The 24,636-nt window shown below is 46.0% G+C and overlaps 1 protein-coding gene across 1 annotated transcript; it reads left to right on the top strand.

Moving 5' to 3' along the window:
* Positions 1–6,357: 6,357 nt before the first annotated feature.
* On the top strand, positions 6,358–15,217 carry arf1 (ADP-ribosylation factor 1). Its single transcript, XM_066716258.1, has 5 exons — positions 6,358–6,548; positions 10,228–10,419; positions 10,570–10,680; positions 12,414–12,538; positions 12,852–15,217. The coding sequence occupies exons 2-5, from the start codon at positions 10,272–10,274 to the stop codon at positions 13,011–13,013; spliced, it is 546 nt and encodes a 181-aa protein (XP_066572355.1). The 5' UTR covers positions 6,358–6,548; positions 10,228–10,271; the 3' UTR covers positions 13,014–15,217.
* The last annotated feature ends 9,419 nt before the right edge of the window (positions 15,218–24,636 follow it).

The raw sequence follows: 24,636 nt of genomic DNA, 5'->3' as shown, positions 1-24,636 counted from the left end.
TTACTTTAGACAGGTGAGGAATTTAGTTGACAGCTGCCCACAAAACCCGTCTATACTGCCTTAAACCCCAGGTTAGAGGGAAGACACGCACTTTCTATCATCGGAATGCAATAAGGTCTCTGGCTATCTCCTCCGTTCGGCTGACATACCTGCTCTGGCCAAGCAGGACACCCATCACTGTCAGCCAACGAGTCTGCAGTAGCGACCCCCTGACCTCCCCTTGAGAAGAGCAGCCTGTCCGTGGAGGTACGCGTTGAAGCTCAATCAGTCCATTGAGTTGAGTCGGCAGCCCGCTGTCGAACACCTGTACACTGCAGACAGGTGACACGTCTGTCTGACACAGGCAGTGGTGCAATGACAAAGGGACAGGAAGGCCCGTAGAAATACAGCTGTTACACAGCGAACAGATGCTATCTCACCATTGTCAATATGGGTTTTAGATTAACATGCATAGTATCAAAAAGGCAGGATAATAAACAATAAAGCTGAGTAAAGTTAGCAAACTTGATTCTCTTAATGTTACATACTTAGAACATAAGAATGTAAGAAAGTGAATGAGATGAGAGGAGAGGAGGCCGTTCGCCCCATCGTGCTCGTTTGGTGTCCATTAATATCTAAGTGATCAAGGATCCTATCCAGTCTGTTTTTGAATGTTCCCACATTGTCTCTTCAGCCACATCGCTGGCGAGTTTGTTCAGATTGTGACGCCTCTCTGTGTGAAGAAGTGTCTCCTGTTTTCTGTCTGGAATGCCTTGAAGCCCAATTTCCATTTGTGTCCCCGGGTGCGTGTGTCCCTGCTGATCTGGAAAAGCTCCTCTGGTTTGATGTGGTCGATGCCTTTCATGATTTTGAAGACTTGGATCAAGTCCCCACGTAGTCTCCTCTGTTCCAGGGTGAAAAGGTTCAGGTCCTCAGTCTCTCAGTAGGACATTCCCTTCAGACCTGGAATAAGTCTGGTTGCTCTCCTCTGAACTGCCTCTAGAGCAGCGATATCTTTCTTGAAGTGTGGAGCCCAGAACTGTCCACAGTATCCAGATGAGCTCTAACTAGTGCATTGTACAGTCTGAACATCACTGCCCTTGTTCTCAGTTCTACACTTTTGACAATATACCCTAGCATTGTGTTTGCCTTTTTTATTGTTTCCCCACATTGTTTGGATGGAGAAAGTGAGGAGTCCATTTTTGTATCATCTGTAAATTTGACAATTAAAGTATGGCCATATACAGTACATATTGCAATACATGTATTTAACTAACTTAATTCAATCAGTTATTGATTAATAATCTCACGGTTCCTCATCTCCATTAGTTGTTGATCAAGCGCCAGCAGTTTTGGCCACTCATTTAAAGGGTCAGGCATCCCTTTATTACAAAGCATCGTCAGCTGGTTAACCCAGCTATTTTGTAAGTCGCCCTGGAAAAGTGCGTCTTCTAACAAATAAATAATAATACATTCAATGAGAGGGCCGACGTACACAAGATGGGTGGGACTGATTTGCATATTAGCAAAATATTTATTTTTTCAAACATAATATTTAACATTTAGATGTATAATTACAAATTTAGATTTACAATTTTGATTAAGATATAGATTTAACATTTTGATTCAATGTTACATTACATTTAACATATATTAGATTTAACATTTATATTTAAGATAAATGTTTATTTAAAAGCTACATAATTATTTTGTGAGTCTGAGATTAAAGTTAAATATATAGTTTGCAAAGCCCACATTTAGGATTTAGTTAAATATTTAGTCAAACTGCAAATATTTATTTTTCAAAACAGCGACTTAGCATTTACTTGTGTTTATTAAAAAACAAACCCCTATGCCCCTTTCCCCTGAGCTATTAACTATGACTTCACATCTTGTCTGAAATTATTAGCTCACAAATCTAGGATGTGGGACTTGTATTTACTGTATATTTTCTTATGCACTTATGTCATTTTGAACTTGTAACTTGTACTATGCTTTGATCTGTAATTCTAGACTGTATTGCACTTTTATAATGCTCTTATGTTTTGTAAGTCACCCTGGATAAGGGCATCTGCTAATAAATAATAATTATATTATATGGAGTTATTCAAATTCCTCTGATCCAACAAAATTTGCAAAACAAAGTGATCTTTTGTATCTGTAGACACCTCAGTAACTACAGGTACATCCAGGTATCTTTTAAGGTTGTACAATGTTTTTCTTATGCAAATCAACAATTTGGGGTAGACTGGTTAAGTTAATTGGCCGATTAGCACTTGGTAGCACTTGGAATGAACACATGGATCGCCTGCACAGTCTTCCAGGGCCAGCGCTGCTCCTGAGTAAGTGGGATAAAAAGCTTGCTCAGTCATTCAAAACATGAACTCATGCCATGTCTTAATAAACTGATGACTAAAGGCGACCTATAAAAGCAGCTGGACGGTGGCCCTCCAGGACCAAGGCTGCACCCTTGACTCAGATCAGACGATATAGTCGAGTTCTGTTGGGATGGGGGGTCTTCAGAGACCCAGCTACATGAATAAATAAAAAGCCCTGTGTTCCCCACTCTTAAAAATACTACAACATGAATTATGACCTTCAAGGAGGGGAAAGAAATACATGAATTAAGAAATATGTACCTATGTGATGTAAATGAAAACAGTAAATCTAACAAAGCATCTAAACTAAAGTATTTTTAATTAAGAGAACGCCTGGGGGCGGGGTTGGCATTAGCTTTGATGAGCATTAAATAAACAGTGGCATGCAACTTCCAAAGAAAAGTGTCTCATAAACTGCAGATTAGTAGTTTGTGGGATAATTAGTGTAATTTTGGAAGGAGATGATTAAAATCTGATCAAACTGATGGTTATATAAATGGTTTTATTGAGCAAGAGAGTGTAGGAACCTCGAGAGAGGGCCAGGCACATGTGTGTGCAAGTCTAATTAAAGACACTACATTAAAGCAAAAGGAAAAACATGCAGATACATTCAATAGGAGTGTTTCTCTGCCCTGTCACAGGTAGTGCCTTCTAGTGGTTTAACAATTAAAACACAAGCCATTCAGATTGATAAAATACATCAAATCAAACCGAGACAAACAAACCAGCGCGCAGTACCGGCCGGGGAGGTAGTGAGGATCGATACCAAACTTTTACATTTTCACTCTCTGCCTCTTTCCTAAGGAAACCTGCCCCAAATCAACAAGTTATGAATTAAGTACTGTGAATTTATGAAACAACAAATCTTTTAAAAAATATTGATTTAAATTTCTAGCAGAACCTTAAACATATAGTATTGTTATAATAATAATCATCATCATCATAATAATATTGCAGAAAATACTGATACACTTTGATATGCTACAGATGTTTTGTTTTGTTTTTATTGGATTACAGCTGGGTTTCAAAACTTTGTGTGTCTAGTTTAATTGTGTACTTTACTATAATCTCTCTCTTATCCTTCATGGGAGAAACACATCATGGATCACTGTGCTGAGTTGAAGGCATCCGCCATCCAGATGAGTGAGTATTTTCTAAATTATATGTTACAGATCAGTTTTTCACGTGCCAGATACGTTTCCATTTCCAAAAATATGTACACATTTTACTGTAGATGTATTTCGTTTATGAGTGTGTGTGTGTGTTTGTACACAATTAAAGGGCGACACAATTTAAAACAAATTGCATGTTTAGCTAATTAAACAGATAGAGGTGAAAATTAGCTTATGCTGAGTCACAACACGAGGAACGCAATAACCTGGCACTACTATCTTTTTTGTAATCGGTCTTTCCTGCACACTAAACGACAACAAAGAATAAGTGTGTGCACAGCAACCGGCTCCTGTTGCTTACTCAGAGAAAAATCAAATTTGCTCAGGGTGCCTCAGCCACAGTAACCCTGTGTGCGGGCCCAGCAGTGTGTACCATTCAGAAATCCTTGCTCTGTGTTTTTATTTTACTTATAAAGAATGCAGGACAACAAAATATACAGTGCTGGGCTGTTTACGCTGGGGAGGTGGGAAAGGTGACCCAGCCTGCGAGATAAGAATTGTGTGTGAGTGTGTGTGTGTGTTATATATAGTTATATGTGTGGTGTGTATAAGGGTGTGTGTGCATGTGTGTGTCTCTGTGTGAGAGAGAGTATCTGTGTTGTATATGGGTGTGTGTGTGGTGTATAGGTCTGTGTGTGGTGTGAGTGTGTGGTGTATATAGTTATATGTGTGATGTGTATAAGGTTGTTTGTGTGTCTGTGTGAGAGTGTCTGTGTTATATATGGGTGTGTGCGTGTGTGAGGTGTATAGGTCTGTGTGTGTGTAGTGTATAGCTCTGTGTGTGTAGTGTATAGGTCTGTGTGTGTGTGTGTGTGTGTGTGTGTGTGTGGTGTGTATAGGTGTGTGTGTGTGTATGTGTGTGTGGTGTATAGGTCTGTGTGTGTGTGTGTGTGTGTGTGGTGTATAGGTTTGTGTCTCTGTGTGTGTCTGTGTGTGTGTGTGTGGTGTGTGTCTGTGTGTGTGTGTGTCTGTGTGTGTGGTGTGTATAGGTGTGTGTCTGTGTGTGTGTGGTGTATAGGTCTGTGTCTCTGTGTGTGGTGTGTATAGGTCTGTGTGTGTGTGTGTGTGTGTGTGTGTGGTGTGTATAGGTGTGGTGTGTATAGGTCTCTGTGTGTGTCTGTGTGTGGTGTGTATAGGTATGTGTGTGTGTGTAGTGTATAGGTCTGTGTGTGTGTGTGTGTGTGTGTGTGTGTGTGGTGTATAGGTTTGTGTCTCTGTGTGTGTGTGTGTGTGTGGTTGTGGTGTGTATAGGTGTGTGTCTGTGTGTGTGGTGTGTGTCTGTGTGTGTGTGTGTCTGTGTGTGTGGTGTGTATAGGTGTGTGTCTGTGTGTGTGTGGTGTATAGGTCTGTGTCTCTGTGTGTGGTGTGTATAGGTCTGTGTGTGTGTGTGTGTGTGTGTGTGGTGTGTATAGGTGTGTGTGTGTGTGTGTGTGTGGTGTATAGGTCTGTGTGTGTGTCTGTGTGTGTGTGTGTGTGGTGTATAGGTCTGTGTGCCTGTGTGTGTGTGTGTGTGGTGTATAGGTCTGTGTGTGGTGTGTATTGGTGTGGTGTGTATAGGTGTGTGTCTGTGTGTGTGGTGTGTATAGGTCTGTGTGTGTTGGTGTGGTGTGTATAGGTGTGTGTGTGTGTGTGTGTGTGTGTGTGGTGTATAGGTCTGTGTATGTGTCTGTGTGTGTGGTGTATAGGTCTGTGTGTGGTGTGTATTGGTGTGGTGTGTATAGGTGTGTGTCTGTGTGTGTGGTGTGTATAGGTGTGTGTGTGTTGGTGTGGTGTGTATAGGTCTCTGTGTGTATAGGTGTGTGTGTGTGTGTGTGTGTGTGTGTGTGGTGTATAGGTCTGTGTGTCTGTGTGTGTGTGTGGTGTATAGGTCTGTGTGTGTGTGTGTGTGTGTGTGGTGTATAGGTGTGTGTCTGTGTGTGTGGTGTGTATAGGTCTGTGTGTGTTGGTGTGGTGTGTATAGGTCTCTGTGTGTATAGGTGTGTGTGTGGTGTGTATAGGTGTGTGTGTGTGTGTGTGTGTGTGTGTGTGTGTGTATGTGTCTGTGTGGTGTATAGGTCTGTGTGTGTTGGTGTGGTGTGTATAGGTCTCTGTGTGTATAGGTGTGTGTGGTGTATAGGTCTGTGTGTGTATAGGTGTGTGTGTCTCTGTGTGTGTGTGGTGTATAGGTCTGTGTGTGTTGGTGTGGTGTGTATAGGTCTCTGTGTGTATAGGTGTGTGTGTGGTGTGTATAGGTGTGTGTGTGTATAGGTCTCTGTGTGTATAGGTGTGTGTGTGGTGTGTATAGGTGTGTGTGTGTGGTGTATAGGTCTGTGTGTGTGTGTGTGTGTGGTGTATAGGTCTGTGTGTGTGGTGTTTTGGTGTGGTGTGTATAGGTGTGTGTGTCTCTGTGTGTGTGTGTGGTGTATAGGTCTGTGTGTGTTGGTGTGGTGTGTATAGGTCTCTGTGTGTATAGGTGTGTGTGTGGTGTGTATAGGTGTGTGTGTGTGTATAGGTCTCTGTGTGTATAGGTGTGTGTGTGGTGTGTATAGGTCTGTGTGTGTGTGTGTGTGGTGTTTTGGTGTGGTGTGTATAGGTGTGTGTATGTGTGTGTTTGTGTTATAGTATTCTATATAAAACAGGCACGGTCGGTCCTCCATCGTGCTGCAGAGGGCAGGCAGCGCTGTTGTGTAATAATGGATCACTGCACTAACCAGCGCCCCGCTGCACCGATGTCTATGGTCGCGCCGGCCGGCACTGGGGCCGAGGCGGGCGGAGGTGTTGCCAAATTCACCCCCCTGCGCCGCCGCGCTGTCGGAAGATCCGGCGCACTGACGTGGCCGCTGGAAGCCGCCATCTTGTGGAAACGCCTTGAAGAGGAAGCGAGAGGAGCACCGCGCTAAGACACAAAGCGGACATTTTCACCAGCGATATTAGCGAGAGTCGAGCCGCTGTGAAGTCCCTCAAGACACCGGATCACGCCGCCGCCGAGCACCGCTCAGCCCGGGAACCAGGAATCGCACGGAGCTCCATTTTTGACGAGGTAACGGACAATGGCGGGCGGGGGTTCAGAGGCGGATGGACGGGGAGAGGGGAGAGCGGCACGGCGGCCTCTTTCTCTCACACACACGCAGTAACGGCAGGGTGGGTCTTGCCTGTCTGCTCCCGGGGATGAGGATCGCGGAGACCCACTCGGGCACCGCAGCCGAGCGGTTCAAGCCGCCCCGCAGCGCCGCGTCCCGGTTTCCTCTGCGCTGGTCCTGGAGACCGGCTGCATACGGGTCCCTGTAAGGCCCGCACCCCGCATCGAGCTTTCTTGCTAAAGACGTGCCAGCTGTGCGTGTGTTACAGCGCACTGCCATGAACACGCATGTTCAGTGTTGTGTGTGGGGGGTGCAGGGGGTGGTTCTGACCCGGGTCCCCGGTACAGGCGCTCTCGGCCACCCACAGTCTGCCGCCGGGTGTGCAGCCCTGCCTCCGCCCGGAGGAGGCCGTATGAATGAGCTTCAGTGGGCCCCTGGCTCCTGGCTGTCACATTGAATCCGGATTAATATCCATAATTCAGAGCTGTACGTGACCCCGCTCTGACCTGCAGTAGCACAGGACGCCCCCGTCAATCGCTGCGGCCACCTCGGCATGTGCGGGTGGGTTTCACTGTTTGAGCCCCAGGTCTACATTGTTCCTCGCACGCAAAGGTAAGGGCCACACTCACCAGTAGACTGGGTTAGGCAGGTGAGCTGTGTTGCTTGTGATGAGTATTTCTTTGGTAATTGACTAATTGCAGTTCTACGCCTAGTCTGGTGTTACTGGTACCACCCACTGCATGTCCCAGTCGGACTGTTTTCCACTCTGAACTGGGTTATGGTGAAGTGCTGTGAAATGAGTCATCTTTGCCGCCAACAGTAGTGAGCTCACACTTCCCCAGTTACCACCCCAGCTATACTGTTTAAAAAAAAAAATTAAATCTCTCCTATATAGTGTTTACTGTAAGATTACTTCAACCGTAAGTCTGTCCCCCAAACAGATGCAACTCTGAATCCTTGCCGTTAAATAACACCCTTGATTCACTAAAATGAAAACTCTTAATGAATGAATGAATGAATGTGAGTAGTTGTCCATTCATTCCCTTCATCACATGGTAGACTCCAGTACAGCTTAGGAAAATAAGACCCACACACAGGGTGGCAGCTTTGGATGAGTGGGGGGGGCATCGGCTGCATAATATCAGCTGTGTGCCGAGGGGGGGGCGCTGGTGACATGCTGTCAGATGGCAGCGTGGCACTCCTGCATTATCTGCACGCTACAGAGAATCGCATTGTTCTGACCTTGTGAGCTTCTAGTAGCCAAAAGCTTCATAATCGCTTGCATGTCAGTACTTTACGGACCACAAAGGTGTGCATCACTACATGGAAAAGCCTGCCACTCACTCGCCACATTGAGACCCGATTTAAAGACGTGGCTTAGGCCTGTTCCTTTAAATCTAAGTTCTGAACGCTCCGATTAAAACTCGGATTGTTATAGTGGACACTTCACCTGCTCACTCCAAGGTAAATCTGTGAAATGGTCAGTCTCCATCCTGGATCTGCATGGTTCTTCTCAGTCCGTGGCAGTGTGGACCTCGCAGCATTTCATCACAAACTCGCTTCCGGTTTCTTCTGAACATCGTGCAAGGAGGGACATCTCCCAGTGGGCGGCTGATGGCTGTGCTTTTTGGACAAAAGTAAATTCGTGAGGTTTTCTTCAGAGTTGTACATGATATTTGAAAGTCATGCATTTTTATTTTTATTTTAACCCAGAATTGCATATTTTTGCCAATGCTTTTCATTCTCCTTAATGAACACAGTTTAAATAAAAAGCACAACTGTTCTTTTTAAACCATACCCATGTCAAGTTGTTCAGAGATCTTTATGCCTTTGTAGAATGGGTACTGCTTTGAGTTTGGGTGTCATACAACAACACAAGTTAGTTTTGAGAAGACAACTCGGAAGTCCAGAGTGGAAGTCTCTTGAATGGAGGTTGTGATGCTTCTTCACCTCAGTGGCCTCGTAGTGGATTGAGCATCAGGTGCAGCTGTCAACCTTTAATTGACAAACGTGTGGCTCCTTCAGACATTCGGTTTTCCTCCCTTCCTCTCTGTTAGGCTAGCTGTGTTACTTTTCCTCTGTGGCAATGACCGTCAGCAATGAAATATAGCTTTTCTTTCAGTCACAATCTAATCCTCTCTAGCTATTGTTTCTCAACCCCCTTGCCTCGGACGGCAGCTTTCAGATGATCGCAATCATGGCACAATGACTCGGACAGCATAACAAACCATAGACGGGTATAGCGTGTTGTGATGCTGGTAATCTCTATAACTGGGTGACAGTTGTGTATCTTCAGCAAATCATTGGATGCATTAAATGGTGGTGATGGAAGTAGTGACAACGCACAAACTCAATTGTAAAGCATTTTGGGATCCCTAGGTGTGAAAGGCGCTATATAAATTAATATTGATTTATTCATTTGACACTTGATATGTCAATTAATAGGTAAATTCTATATATAGTTTGGAAAGGGGTCTTGGACAAGTTGAACGGCTTTACATTTATGGATGTTATCTATTTTGAGGAGTGTAACATTTGTAAGTTTTTAATATTTTTAATCCGATTGCCACCTATTCTAATTGAATTTTAATTGGATAGCTGCTTCATTCTAATAGTATTAATTTGAGAGCTTAGATTTAATCCTTAAGATTTTTTTCAATTTTCCTTTTACCCTTAGTTAATTTCAAATGTTGACATACATTTTCATGATTTAATTTGCTTTACCAGAGCAGTAAACTTCTGCAAGTAACTTCTCCCATGACGACATCGAATCTAGCTGCTGTTCTCGCAGTGACTGGCGGATCAGATCTAAAAATAAGAAAAGGCAGTTTCTGAAACGCAGGGGAAACCCAAGCCACGCGACTCGCTCTCCTCTTTCACTAATGTATTCTCCTCAGTGTAATTCTACCTTAACGGACTCAGACCACGCTGCGGTGTCCGTGTTCATTATTGAGAGCTACTGGCATGGACTGCCACCTCTGGAAACCTGGCCTGTGAATGCGTTGGTTTAATAAAGCTAAATTAATTACTTCCTCTTTTTTAAATTGCAGATTGTTCAGAGGTTTACCATTGTGAAAATCTATATGTGGCAGCCTGTTACATCAGCCCTATCTCTTAACGGCTAACCTCAACTTCCTATATTGCCACAAGTGTACCAGTTTGCGAGTCCTTGCTCTTCCTTTCTGTCTTGGATACTTGGATGTTTAAGCTGAGAAACTAATGCTGCCTAAAAGAAAAAATATGCTATAGATTTATTCTTCCCCAGTCTAGGGCAGTGGTTTTCAGCCTTGGTCTTGGTCTCCTGCGGTTTGTTCTAACCAAGTACTTAATTGAAACCTTCATCAAATTAACTTGCCTAATTGAACTTGTCTACATTTGTTTAGCTTACAAATACGTTGAGAATTCAAGTACTGTATGATTTTATATCCCCCCCACCCAATCCCAAATGTTTAACAAAAAAAGCACCAATTAGCCACATTTATTTTACTTCAGTTAAGTTTAAGTAATTGAAATCTTAGCTGGAAAAGAGCCAGTAAGGGCCAGGAGCCTCCAGGAGCAGGCCTGAGAGCCACTGATCTCTAATGGATTCACACTTATCTGTTGCTGTGATAGTAATGATCTTCCATTCTCTCCTTCCAGATTTTCTCCCACTCTGCCGGTGGTGGACGCGTCACGTTTCAGCCATGGGGAATGTATTTGCGAGCGTCTTCAAAGGCCTGTTCGGCAAAAAAGAGATGCGGATCCTCATGGTGGGGCTCGATGCTGCCGGAAAGACCACGATCCTGTACAAACTCAAGCTTGGCGAGATTGTAACCACTATTCCCACAATAGGTGAGCGTCCGCCCTGCAAACCCGAGTGTCAGTGAGACGTTTAGTCTTGCATCATGTGGGTTTAGCTGGGGTTGGAATAAGAGGGGACTTTTGATCCTGGAAGGCTTTTCTGACTTTGTAATCCATGTTATCTTCATTTACCCCTTCTAGGCTTCAACGTGGAAACTGTAGAATACAAGAATATAAGTTTCACTGTGTGGGACGTAGGCGGTCAGGATAAAATCCGACCTCTATGGCGTCACTACTTCCAGAACACGCAGGGTAAGTTTACAACCATTTTTATTTGTCTTTCTAATGTTTCTCTCTCTCCGGTATACGTGTTCGACGTTTGTGAGGCTAGAAATCCAGGTGGCTCCTCGAGTTCCTGAATAGGGCTGTGTGAGGCGTCTTGGGCAGCACTGCACGCCTGTTCTGCTGCGAGAAGTCCCTTTGAAATGCTTGAAGAGATTTGCGCTTTTTGAAAAGTTTACAAACCATGAGGCCATTCGCCCCATCGTGCTCGTTTGGTGTCCATTAATAACTAAGAAGTGAAGTAGTTTCTCCTGTTTTCTGTCTTGAATGCCTTGAAGCCCAATTTCCATTTGTGTCCCCGGGTGCGTGTGTCCCTGCTGATCTGGAAAAGCTCCTCTGGTTTGATGTGGTCGATGCCTTTCATGATTTTGAAGACTTGGATCAAGTCCCCACGTAGTCTCCTCTGTTCCAGGGTGAAAAGGTTCAGGTCCTCAGTCTCTCAGTAGGACGTTCCCTTCAGACCTGGAATAAGTCTGGTTGCTCTCCTCTGAACTGCCTCTAGAGCAGCGATATCTTTCTTGAAGTGTGGAGCCCAGAACTGTCCACAGTATCCAGATGAGCTCTAACTAGTGCATTGTACAGTCTGAACATCACTGCCCTTGTTCTCAATTCTACACTTTGGACAATATACCCTAACATTGTATTTGCCTTTTTTTATTGCTTCCCCACATTGTTTGGATGGAGGTCTCCTAGGTCTTTCTCATGCGTTACTTCATCTAGTTCTATTCCTCCCATAGTGTAATTATAGTGGACTTGTTTGTTACCTGCATGTATTACCTTGCACTTGTCCACATTGAATTTCATCTGCCAGGTGACGGCCCACAACTGAATATTATCCAAGTCCCTTTTGTCGTCTCGCACCATGAAGTGGTGTGTTTGCTTGAGGTTGCGTAAGTCCAGGAACACAGGGCCGTGTTGTCATGTCCTGCACCATTAGGGTTTGTCTAGGCGAGGTGGAAGCGTTTTGTCACTTGATGGTGTAAAAACCCGTGGGCAGATCCCCAGGAACAAACGCGATCGCCAGTAGGAGCAGGCTTGACTTGGCACGGGTTAGCTACACCAGCCACCCTGTGTGGTACAGATGAGCAGGAGGTGAGAGCTGATGGTGGATCTGCTGACAGGTGCTGGGTTTGGGGGGGCGTTGCTGCTCTATGCGGTGTGATAGGAGGAGCCAGCCAGGTTCATGATCTTCTGAAAGAGCAGGTTTTCTGGCGCAGGCATTCAAAGACATGGCTTGCCTTGATCGCTTATTTTAATCTCTGAGCAATAAGGTGTTAGGAGCTCATCGTCATAAATTGACTCTGACCTGTTGGGGGTCCAGCTGGGGTCCCCACAGTGTGCAAGTGTTCACTGGTGGCCAAAGCCTTGAAACTGATCTAGAACTGATTTGTCCGGGCTTTGTCCCAGGATCAGTGTGTTGTTGGGCTCGGATTGATGGGAGGTTTAGGGAGAGGTATGTACAGGGCCGGGCTGAGAGGCAGACACTCGAGCAGATCAGGGGTGAGAGAGAACCCACCAAGGAAGTCCCAAGACTTTGCTAACGTAGTTGAGTGAGTTTCATAGCTGGTCTGTCAGTGGTGCTGACATCGACAGAGGGGATGTTTTGGGGAGATGTCCGGTGCTCTGTGGGGAGTGCTGGTCATCGACTTGCCCAGTCCAGTGTGTGTTTTCTGAACCCAGCACCCATCTCTCCATCCCGGCAGGTCTGATCTTCGTGGTGGACAGCAACGACCGGGAGCGCGTGAACGAGGCCCGAGAGGAGCTGATGAGGATGCTGGCAGAGGATGAGCTGAGAGATGCCGTCTTATTAGTATTCGCGAACAAGCAGGTGGGTTGTCCCTCGTTTCTGCAGATCAGAAGGCAGCGCAAAGCTCTCGAGGCCTTGAGCCGGTTGTATCATAAAGAGCACTGTACAAAACAGAATACCCGTGAAGTTCTAGAACAAATGAGTCATCTGAGCCTTGTATGTAATGAATAGACAATGTAATTAGAACACAACAGCTTGACACTCTTAAGTCATCAGTTCCCAGACTAACTAATTTAACTCTTAACTGCCGGTGTGTAGCATCTCGCAGTCGTCCTCCTGCCTCGCTCATCCTCTGGTGTCCGTCTCCTCTAACGCTGCTCCCTCCCTCGTGCAGGACCTGCCCAACGCCATGAACGCGGCGGAAATCACAGACAAGCTGGGACTGCATTCCCTGCGCCACCGGAACTGGTACATCCAGGCCACCTGCGCCACCAGCGGCGACGGGCTCTATGAAGGACTGGACTGGCTGTCCAATCAGCTCCGAACCCAGAAATAACTCCTCTCCCTCTGCTCCTGCACCCCCTCTCCTCCTCCTCCTCCTCCTCCTCCTCCTCCTCCTCCTCTCCTCCCGCTCTCCTCTCCTCCCGCTTTACTCTCTGATGTGGCAGACCGTGCTACTTTGTGGTCTGGAGTGCTGGCAGCCGTCCTCGTTTCATTTTGTCATGATGTATAATAACGCCACACTATTTTTTAGTTGTGGGGCGGGGGGGCGGGGGTGGGGAACAAGCTGGAAGCCGACTGGTTTCTTATTTAATGTAAATAGTCCTTTTGTTGTAATGAGGAAGTTTCTGGCACTCCTATGCAATATTTACTCAGCCTTTTCTTTTCTTCTCTCTCCCCAGCCCCCAACCCTCCTTTTCTTCCCTCTTCTTTTCATTTTTCTACAAATTTTGACTGTACATGTATGTAGTACTGGATACCAGAAACTCACGAATGCTTATTTACAGGAGTCCGCCGGACCCTGCGGTGGGGCCCCGGGGGTCTCCTCCCTCTCGCCTGCGGTCGGCGTGGGCGGGGGGTTTTCTTTTTAATCGGATGGTGGTTTTTAATCCGTAGTACTGTACGAGTGGTGCAGCCCGTATGTATCGTCCAACACTTGAAGCAAACGAAGCCAGCGTAAACGCACAGATGCACTACCGCCGGCAGGACGAGGGGCGCGGTGGGACCCCGTAGGTATTATTCCGGCCCCGAAGCCCCAGCCGCCGCCGCCGTCCACGTTTGCATACCGCGTGTTACTATGTAATGAACTACAGTCTGTGATGCTCGTGCAGCAAGCGTCCACCCCGAAGGCCTGTCCTTCCGCAGACATCTGCAGTGTTTCCGTGTGAAGGAAAGCTTAGTTTTCCTGTCCGATGCCTTTTTTTGGAGTCGATTGAGATCCGGTTTGGACTGGCTTGCTGTGTTAGTCCTCGAAGTCCACGTGAGCCTCCCGTCCTAAACCGAGGCTGGAGACCGCGTTGTCCCCAGGGGGATTCGTTTCCCCCAGCAGATCTCTCGGCTGACATTGAGCCGAGTCGTTTTCAGAAGAAGCCGGTACTGTTGAGAGCTACCCTTTAAAGATGCCTGGCGGCTTTCCGTCTGTCTGTGCGGTTTTTGTTCTGTGGAAAGCATGTTTGCGAGTCATTCCATTCTAGTATTAAGCAGAAGAATGCGTGACGCGTCTCCGGGAGGGGCAGTGGACGAGCGCACCCGCCTCGCTGCGACGTCACGTCAGCCATTTCCGCCAAGAGAAACAAAATGCCTCCTACTCTTGTTTGTTTTTCTCTTTTTGATCAACACTGAAGATTTTGTTTTTCTGAAATCGATTTTGTGAGATTCTCTCAGTGGGTTTTGTTTCATAGTGTGATTTATTTTCATTACTCATCTAGTTTTTTTTTTTTTTTTTTAAATGTAAACTTGTTTTCATTTTGACAGACAAGCACTGTAATTAAAGCTATTAGAATAAAATATGAAAGATACACCCGATGCTGTTTTCTTCTATGATTTGTAATGACTTTTGTGGTCTCCAATGAAAAGGGCAACGCATAGGAATGTTAGTTCTACTTGAAATGGTGGACGTCTGTCAGATAAATGAATACACAGCCAGGTGTGGCTAGGTCTGGAGTTTTGAGATCTCTGCAGTGTGGTTCACCTAAAGCAAAGCGGTTGTAGAGACTGCCTCCCTGCCTCGTCTTTCCGGCAACGGGTGAGGCGACCCGTTAGACCTCAAGGCTCGAGGTCTTCGGACTCTTGAGGGTGTGAGATTTACACCTTTCTAGAGGTCTGCGATCTCCAGCCACATGTCCGACATCCTGCTGTCCGTGTTTGTGGTATGTGCCGGTGCTTCACTTGCCGTGCCCAGCATCGCGGGGCCGTGTGGAGACATGTAAGCTTTGAGATCTGACTTCAGTAAAAGATGACAACAAAAGCAAGTCCTCAGGTTATTGAACTTTGTCAATGCACTTTTTTGTTTTTCTTCCTGCTGCACAACTGTCCGTAGCTCCCATCTCTCACGTGTAAAGGAAACCCGCGCTCGTTTGACACAGACTAGTTGCAGACTCGTACCTTTTGGGGACTGGATGACGCTTGTGACCGGGCTGGTGGCCCAGCACTTGGTGCAAGCAGCATGTGCATGACTGTCCCGAAGTATGCATTCACTACTGTATGATAGATGTTCCTGTTTGTTTGTTTCTGATCTGAATAAAAGGAAGTCCACCGAGACTGATCTGCTTTCGGTTTTGTCAATGTGCTTGGGATGAAGTGTTTTGTTTCGTTTCAGTTACAAAAATTTGAATCCACAAAGCCCCTGCAGACATGATTTGAAGATTTCCTAGAGCTGATCACAGATATTTGATGCTGCATTATCAGTTCTGTAATGAAATGGGTATGTGACTAATTTATGAACTAAGGTCACTAGGCTTTAAAATAAACCCACCATAATGTTGACTAATAATCTTCAATCCACAGTTATGGGTAAGTTACTTGGTGGCTGTTTCTGTTCAATGTTCTAATATGTCTACATTTGAACATTCTCCCAAATGATTAAACTGATGATTACTGATCCCACTCTTGGCATTTATTAATTTAGGAATACAATGTTACTGAATGGATGGTTTGTCTTGGCGTCACTCTGGAAACGGTTTCTTGCAGGTGAACCACTTGTACCGACTGCGATTTAAATTGTAAAATGCTGAAACCGGGTCACAGACAGAGCCGTTGCATTAATTTTATACTGATGGAGAACATCGGTTCAGTCTTCGCTCCAAGCCCCTCTGAACCAACGGGACATGGAAACAATTTATGATGTCCGTTATTAGTTCCAGTTAAGGGATAGTGAAAGGATAGTGTAATGTTTGGTTTTTTTGCTCCAGATATTGATTTAAAACTTTGATTTACTGCCTTTTTTTAATGACCAATGTGAAATATATTTTTCTAAAGTGTTATGCAGCTAGAAGGCATAAAGAGATGAGCTATTGAAAATGATCCAGGATCCGCGTGGGTAGAGTGAGGCCGCCAGTGGCAGTCGGCGCTGTTCTGTTCCCTAAAAAAAGGAAGTGAAATGCCTTGGCAAGTCACTATGGCAACCCTGAGTATGATAAGAGAATGAGCACCAGAAATAACATGATGACATCACTGATGGGTTCATAGGGAATCGCAGGTCTGATGCAACCATATTTCAGTAAGTTTCCCTTTTTAATCGTATACTGGGTGTAAAGAACGCCGGCCAGCAGCATCACTGTTGTGCTGTGCAGAGACAAGTGTCTGTCTGTGGGGCAGCGCTGACATGAGCCGCTCGCTGTCGAGAGATGGGGGGGGCGGGTAGGGACTGTTTGATGGCATGATCTGACTTGACTGAAGGCCGAGGCACATCCTCTCTTCTGGTGCACAAGCGTGGGCTCTTGTACAAACACACTGGCCTTGATGTCTGAGCCAGTCGGGAACTCCCTGCGCGTCGCCCAGACTCCCTCCCAGTGTCTTCTGCACGCTTGGTGTGCTAAAGAGCTCCATTACCAATGCCTCCTCTAGAAATAAACCGTGAGGGGGGGAAATGCAAGAGACGAGACAGTCTTGTGAAACACCTTGCATATTGTATTGAATAACCTGCGCTATTAAATATATTCCAGTGGCTTCCCTGGCTGGAAAATGTGCTACTCATCTGCATCTTGCATAATACGATGACTTCCACTGTTCGCCCTTTTGAACTATTATAGCGATGCTCGTTCAGTGCCACGGCGCTGATGTTAGCATCACTAATCTGCTGTCATTGTGCTCTGAGACACGTCTGCCATAGATTTTAGATACAAAGTGAACGAACTCCAACCACGATCTCTGAAAAATTGTGCTGACGTGAATAATGTACTTCGGTTTACGTCATCTGTCAAACACTGATATGGCAGAATAAGTCCCGCCTTCTCAATAAAAGAGCCAATCGTCAATTGGTAAAGTCATCGCGTCACTCGGGTATTACACATACTGTTAAACAGACCTGGGACCTGAAGTACAAGAATGGCATCCGACCTGCACCCGGCTGCCCGTTTAAAATATGGACCCGAACCCATACGTGTCCCGGGTCCTCGGGTTCGGGTGGACCTGTGAAGACCTCTAGTCTGCAGCTCTCTGGGACCGATTTGCTGATGTTGATTGTTTTGTTTTTTTGTTTTAAATCTGGGTCTAATGATGGGGGGCTTTTTCCAAGACCCCCTGGTATGAAGTGGATGTGTCAAATTAAATCCATGTGTTCAACATTCTGTGATAATCGACTAGTGCGACAGAAACTCCTAACGAAGCCCCTGCAGCCTTGGAGGAAGCAAGTGTTTTACTCCTGCTGGAGACAGGGGGGTGCTGTCGGCATGGATCCCAGCTGTCAGGTGAGGGCAGGCAGGAGCCCGGTGGGGGCATTGGAGCTCGTTACTGTCAGCATCCTTCCTGGCAGAGATGAACGGCTTTGTTCCCACGAGCTGTGGGTCACGGCCCGGGCTGCACCGGCCACTGCACTACACGCCAAGTGCCGCCAGTTCATTAACAACCCACAGGCACACAGCTGGTCTGAACTTGGTGTCCCAGTTCCAACCCCAATCTTACTGAGAGCAGACAACCCCCCCAACTGTCCTCTGGTATTAGCAGCACACTACTGTCCCACCACTGCTTAAATACTGGGACCCCTTCCCAAAACTCATCCTAGCGCAGGGCCATGAGGATGGCAGCCGAGAACAATGGCTTGGATGAGATGTGGATTTGATGAGGTCTGGTCCATCCTCCTCAACAACATTGGCCTGCGGCAGGGATTAATAAGATATGTTGCAAAAATGCCCACTGGCACTAATAATTCCTGACCACTCGGAGGCAAAGGAGATGCATTGAGCCTGATGTGCAAAATACTGTAGGCTTCCAGTTAAACTCCTCGGTGCTGAATATTGTTATTTATTTCTTAGCAGACACCCTCATACAGGGTGACATACAAACCGTAAGAGCATTATAAAAGTGCAATACAGTCTAGAATTACAGATCAAAATTACATAAGTGCATGAGAAAATATACAGTTAATACAGGTCCTACATCCTAGATTTGTGATCTAATAATTGCAGACAAGATGTGAAGTCATAGTTAATATCTCAGGGGAAAGGGGCATAGGGTCAATCAATATAAACAACACGAGTACTAGCGATGTAAAAGCAAGCTGTACAATGAAAACTGGATATAAAATGCAATTTAACAGGAGAGCTGAGACAGAAATTACAGCTAAGTTACAGGTACAGTCTGAATAGGTCTGTCTTGAGTAAGCGCTGGAAGGAGGTCAAGGACTCTGCTGTTTTGACTTCGGTGGGAAGGTCGTTCCACCACTTAGGGTTCAGGGATGAGAAGGAGCGGCTCTGGAGGAAGGAGAGTGGAGAGGAGGCAGAGTTAGTCTTCTGGCACCGGAGATCCGGAGAGGACTAACTTTGCCTCCTCTAGATTGTGTGAAGAAGTCATTCATAAAATCAGAAACTGTACCGATAAATAAACTAGATCAAATCTTTGTTCGGCTTGTTAGTTGCAGTTGCATTGAAACACGTGTGAAATAACACTTCTCAGTTAAATTAGATTTAAATTGAATACAATCTTATAGAGTTAAGTAGGATGCTTCAGTGTTGGTCTTATTTCCTAATGTCGTTCAAACCACGACAACACGAAACTAGTCTCTGTCTTCATCTTTGGAGTGGAGAGCTGTCGTTGTTTCCTCATTTGCCTGGAGCTCCCTCTGCTGGCAGGAGCAATGGTTGCAGCTAGTTTCTCTTGAAATATTATCAGCCTCTTTTATTTACAACTGAAATCTCTTGATGTTTTTCAGTGTCTTTTAAATCAAAAAGCATGAACAAATATAAAGTGAGGTTGGGCTCTGCTGCTTTCTAAAGTCTGGAAGGACGAGTCCAGGTTGTGACACGTTCAATAATCGGCAAATAACACAAACCCTACAGTATGTGCTTCCGAGGACTAATGTAAACTTTACCTAATTGGGATGATTCACGATTGGGATTCCCCCCCATGTTCTGAGAGGAATACACTACTTACCGCACGCTGACAGTACACGCAGTATAACTGTTTGGCATCGCACCAAGGTCTCCTTCCTTCCTGAGATCATTTCAAAGTGCGATGACTGACTATCAGCACCTTAGTTCAAAACATATTTAACACAGTATTCAAGTTAACAGGCTTGACAGAAATATATTATCCCAATTTCCCAGGCTGCTCTGTGTCGTACAAGACAAGATGGCCAAGGGTTGGGTTTATTCTTCATTCAGTTTCTGGCAGATACCTTTGTCCAAGGTGTTTTAAAAGACTGTGTGAGAGAGAGAGAGAGATAGAGAGAGAGTGTGTGTGCTTGTGTATGTGTGAGTGAGAGTGTGTGTGTGTGTTGCCCCAGTCATGTAACTATGAGTAAGTGTGTGTGTGTGTGTGTGTTGCCCGGGTCATGTGACCTGCACTCACCCAGTGCTCCTCCTCTGTCAGGAGGCAGCCGTCTGGGCGTCTCCTGTGCTGCTGTGCCATCGCAGCTCCGCACATGGCCAACAGCCCATCCATCAGCAGAGCGCTGTCACCCTATTAAGAGAGGGAGAGGACCCTGGGGGAAGACTGTGTGGGAAGGGACCCAGGGGAGCTCCTCTGGGACTGGGATGCGGCGTGACCATTAGTTTAGGGAGCTGACATGCGCTGCACTAAAGCACAATACATTATTTATTTGTTTGTTTTTCCTTTGCATGATTGAGAACCGAGATCTTCGGCTGTTTTACTGTCCACTCCAGCTCTGGACGTGCCCCAAACTGTCTGAATGCAGGGGGCTTTATGTGTGGATCACTGAGTATGGCAAGGGTCTTTAACAGTCCTTAGGCTGAACTCAATCACTGCGGCTTCCCTGGATGACTGGTGGCTTCAGAGCCCCTCATTGTGCACGTCCTCTCTCCCCATTCATATGCGCCAATTTCATCCCCTGTAAAGCCCCTTCACCGCAGCCCTGTTTCCCACCATTACAGAGCTGCTAGCACGTAGGCGACAGGCGCGGGTGTTTCCAAACGAGCCGAGGTGCCACATTCCAGTATCAGGGCCCCATTTCGCCGCTCATGCCAGGAGGAAACCCTTCAGACGCGCTGGGAATTAACCGCACAGGCCAGGGGAGGTGGAGAGAGCTCCAGCGGAGTCTTACGCAGTTCCTTCAGTCCTGCTCATAAAGCCCACAAAACGTAAGAGTAATGGGAGCCTGATGTGCAGCAGATAGCCTGAGAGGAACCTGATGAAAGTGTCAGTCACCCCAAAGCCATCGACTTCTTGTCAACAAAGGGGAGAAGATGGGTTTATCTCTGTAATTAGAGCAATTTGGCCATTGGACACGGTACCTCCATATTGTCACTGTTTGGGCTGTTCCCAGAGAGAACAGAAGAAACACAAGACAATGTTCAATCGAGAGGAGGCCCTTTGCCCCATCATGCTCGTTTGGTGTTCATTAATAACTAAGTGATCAAGGATCCTATCCAGTCTGTTTTTGAATGTTCCCAAATTGTCTCTTCAGCCGCATCGCTGGGGAGTTTGTTCAGATTGTGATGCCTCTCTGTGTGAAGAAGTGTCTCCTGTTTTCTGTCTTGAATGCCTTGAAGCCCAATTTCCATTTGTGTCCCCGGGTGTGTGTGTCCCTGCTGATCTGGAAAAGCTCCTCTGGTTTGATGTGGTCGATGCCTTTCAAGATTTTGAAGACTTGAATCAAGTCCCCACATAGTCTCCTCTGTTCCTGGGTGAAAAGGTTCAGGTCCTCAGTCTCTCAGTAGGACATTCCCTTCAGACCTGGAATAAGTCTGGTTGCTCTCCTCTGAACTGCCTCTAGAGCAGCGATATCTTTCTTGAAGTGTGGAGCCCAGAACTGTCCACAGTATCCAGATGAGCTCTAACTAGTGCATTGTACAGTCTGAACATCACTGCCCTTGTTCTCTATTATACACTTTTGACAATAAAGGTGCACTTGGTGCAATCGCTCAAAATAATAACAAACGTAATATTGTAGTATGGGGGGCAGCTGGTCAATGCTAAAGGCAAGGAGGTTGGGTGGACACTCACACCGAAAGATCAGTCTCTAACCGCCTGCGAATCCCTGTAACCTCTCCATGCACTCTACTCAGTCCAAAGCCATTCAAAGACTCAATCTTCTACGTCTTTGCATATAATTATATCAAGTGCCTCCTGTCCGGTGTGGAAATTATAAAGCAGTTTTTCATTAATCAGGGCTCCTTGATTGCTGGAATGATAAGGACAGATCGGTCCCGCCTCCCCATCACCTTGAGGCTTGAAGACCCATCTCCCCGCGCACTGTAATTATGGTTTCTCCTCTGATCAGAGCTGCGTTAGGCACCGTGTTGCTCTTACTGTGACAGCCTTATTACAGGAAAAAGAGCTGTGGACGCGATGGCAATATCCCATTACCACAGTCATGGTCTCCTTGATTTATTATCTGTGTTTCCTGACGAAGATGTGCTTCTTATAATTAAGACGAAGCACGCCTATAGGACACACTGGCGGTCAGGTTTAAACTCCAGACCCAGCAGATTTATTGATACAGTAACACAAACCTCTGACCCTTAGATGAGTCTTATTGCAAATGAACTCTTTTGTTTTGATTGCATTCGATGATTTTGGAGGCACAAAGGCTTTGAGGATCACGATTTGTGCAAGATACAAACTTTCTGAACTTCGAATGAATAGGAATAGGAGCCACAAAAACCTGCGCTGGAGTTTTCAGGAATCTCACGAGCTGGCAGCTCTTTAACAACACTTTTTCTTACCTGCTGACGCTTATTTGCAAACCATCTGCTGCTAATGCGTCTTTAATGCAGTCTGCCCGTAAATTCCTTCAGATATACGACCCCAGAGCCGTTTGATAGCTGCTGCCGGCCTCTCTGGGCTGTGGGGGGGGGTCTATTGAGGGTAAAGTAGATACACTCTGTATCCTGAAGGACCTCTCAGCAGGTGCCGCCTCCCTTCAGCCCCGCAGTCTTTTCCCAGCCCTCCTCATTTCCAGACGGACAATGGGATTAATTGCGCAAACATTCTGACCCTGAAGAGCCCACCCCCCCCCACCCCCACACACACACCCACCCACCCTTGTTTTATTTGTATCTTTATTTTATTGGCCTCCTTCTCTTCATTGTCCAGAGAGAGACACCGTGTTCATCAACCACAGAGAGACAGACAGCGCTGGACAGAAACCATAAACACCACCCCCCCAAAACTATCCTGGGATGAACAAGGGGGGTGAGCACAATGACCATATTTACCCCCTCCTCCACTAGCGGTGAGGGAGGCCGTAACTCACAGGACACCACAGGGGCAAAATGGTTCAGGAAGCCAGCCGGCCTCGTAAGTCTCGTGTAAAAAGCCCCACCTCCCCGCCTGCCCCCGTCCCCGAACAGCCCTACCCCGGGGCACAGCTCGGGATGGGGCCTCCGCGGATTCTCAGACCTCGATGGGCACTGAGTAGACACTGAGTAGTCCGTGACCCGTGCCGATTTGGGTCTGTGAAAAAGCAGCACGTTGATCAACAGTCTATAAGTTGAGGACCAGATCTAACAATGTTAAGGAAAAAAGAGGGAGAGTGTGATTGAGCTGCGAGAGTAATCAATCATGATATTCTTGTGATTGACTCTGTGTTACATTCATTGGGAAAAATATCCTGTCTATATCACTATATCAGCTCATCACTCTTTAGCGGGAGCAATTCCGTGTCAGGTTCTGTTGATCTTTGCACTTCTTTGGCCTCCTACCCTATATTGTCCTATAGGATGGGGCTATAGTCTTCGAAAGGCCATGTAGGTACACTGTAGGGCACTATATCTGGGTGAGGCTGAACAGCGATGAAGGGCATCCCTGACTCCCAGTTGGGGCGTTAGATTGAACTGGACACTTCCAAAATGCCTCCTATGTGTTTAAAATGCTTTTCGGTTTTGCAGTTTTTTTTGCTCTAATCATGAGAATTGTTTAATACAAAGTTTTTAAAGTTTAAAGGTGCTAATCTAACCAGAAGAAACACACACACACACACACACACACACATAAACACTAATATTATTGTAGCCTACATATTTATTTAAATTCATATCAAAGTTTGATATATACACAGTGAAGTTTTTATATACAATGAAACTCAATGTATATATATATATATATATATATATAGATCAAATTTGAAATATAAATTGATGTTTGATATTTGTACAATGAAACTATATATAGATCGAAGTGTGAAGTTTGATATAGTTGATATCTATACATTGAAGTTTGAATATATATAATGAAACTATATATATATATATATATATATATATATATCAAACTTCAATCTATATATATATAGTTTTTAGTAATTGTATAAATATTAAATGTCAATGTATAAATATAAAAATGCAATATAACAAACGATTTATGTAAACCAAGTTTCATTGCATAAACATAAACTTCAATGTATATATTATATACATATTATGTATTCAATTATATACACACAATATTTTCCTGTTTGCCCCCCAATTGAATATATATATGGAAAATATAAATGATTCTGAACATTGTGTCTGTTGCCACCAATTCAATTGTAACTGACACAGCAATGTTCCTATTTCACCCGTTTCCAGCTCCACAACAGAGCGTGTCCAGTAGAGACACGAGCAGATAGACCTCTGTGGGCGAGTTCAGCCATGTCTCCATCAGAGCTGGGTTTCCATCTCTCTCTCTCTCTCTCTCTCTCTCTCTCTCTCTCTCTCTCTCTCTCACACAACCCAACGCAGGCGTCTCCAGCAGCCCAGCAGGCAGCACAGACCGGCCCCCGACAACCAGCCCTTAATATGGACCCTATCACTCATTCCCTCCCCTCCTATGGTGCTTTGTTCCAGCCCGGGCCCTCCTCCGCTGCCGCCTGCCCCTCTCTGGAGGTCCTCGGCCACATTATCCCCCAGACGCTGCCCTGCATAGCAACTACTGACACAGGCATCCAGCGCCACGGCCCGGGAGGGGAAAAAGCCCAAGACGAACAGGCCCAAGTGCCACTTAATGAGTGACAAATGGAAATTGCCGGGTCTGCGGTTGGTGGCCGCGGGGCGGGGGCGGGGGCATCACGCTGGGCCGAGGGGACAGCCTTCTTTCGGCTTGAAGAGGCAGCTGTGGACAGGGCTCGGCAGGCAGGGCAGGAATGAGCTGGCAGCGCGGGGAGAAGAGTTTGTTTTCTTTTCTTCCTCCTCTCCCCCGCTGGGTATACAGCGTCGTCTGTTTGCGATGGCCCTCCACCGCGAGGCTCCATAAAAGGCCGCTGTGGTTTTATACAGGGAGCTGTGCTCTGTCACCCCGAGGTGCCGGCCGGTGGTCCGCCCCCTCTCACCGCCGCTGAATGCAAACGCAAACACCGCAGTCTATTATGAGCCGAGGGGCTTCCCGTTAGACCCGACGCTGAAGTTTATATCAGTGCAGGGAGACAACACCAAGACTGGGGGGGAGTGTGCTCAGGCCGCTGTGATTAACAGTCATGGACGGCCATCTCAGGACATGATCTGCAAACTGCCATCTACATGTATGTTTTTCCATTTACAAACACATTTCTATCGAGGTATGAAGTGAATTTAGAAGAATACATA

This window comes from Amia ocellicauda, chromosome 2 (genome assembly GCF_036373705.1).
Source record: "Amia ocellicauda isolate fAmiCal2 chromosome 2, fAmiCal2.hap1, whole genome shotgun sequence".
Taxonomy (NCBI): Eukaryota; Metazoa; Chordata; class Actinopteri; order Amiiformes; family Amiidae; genus Amia; species Amia ocellicauda.
This window is presented reverse-complemented; position numbering and strand designations above follow the sequence as displayed.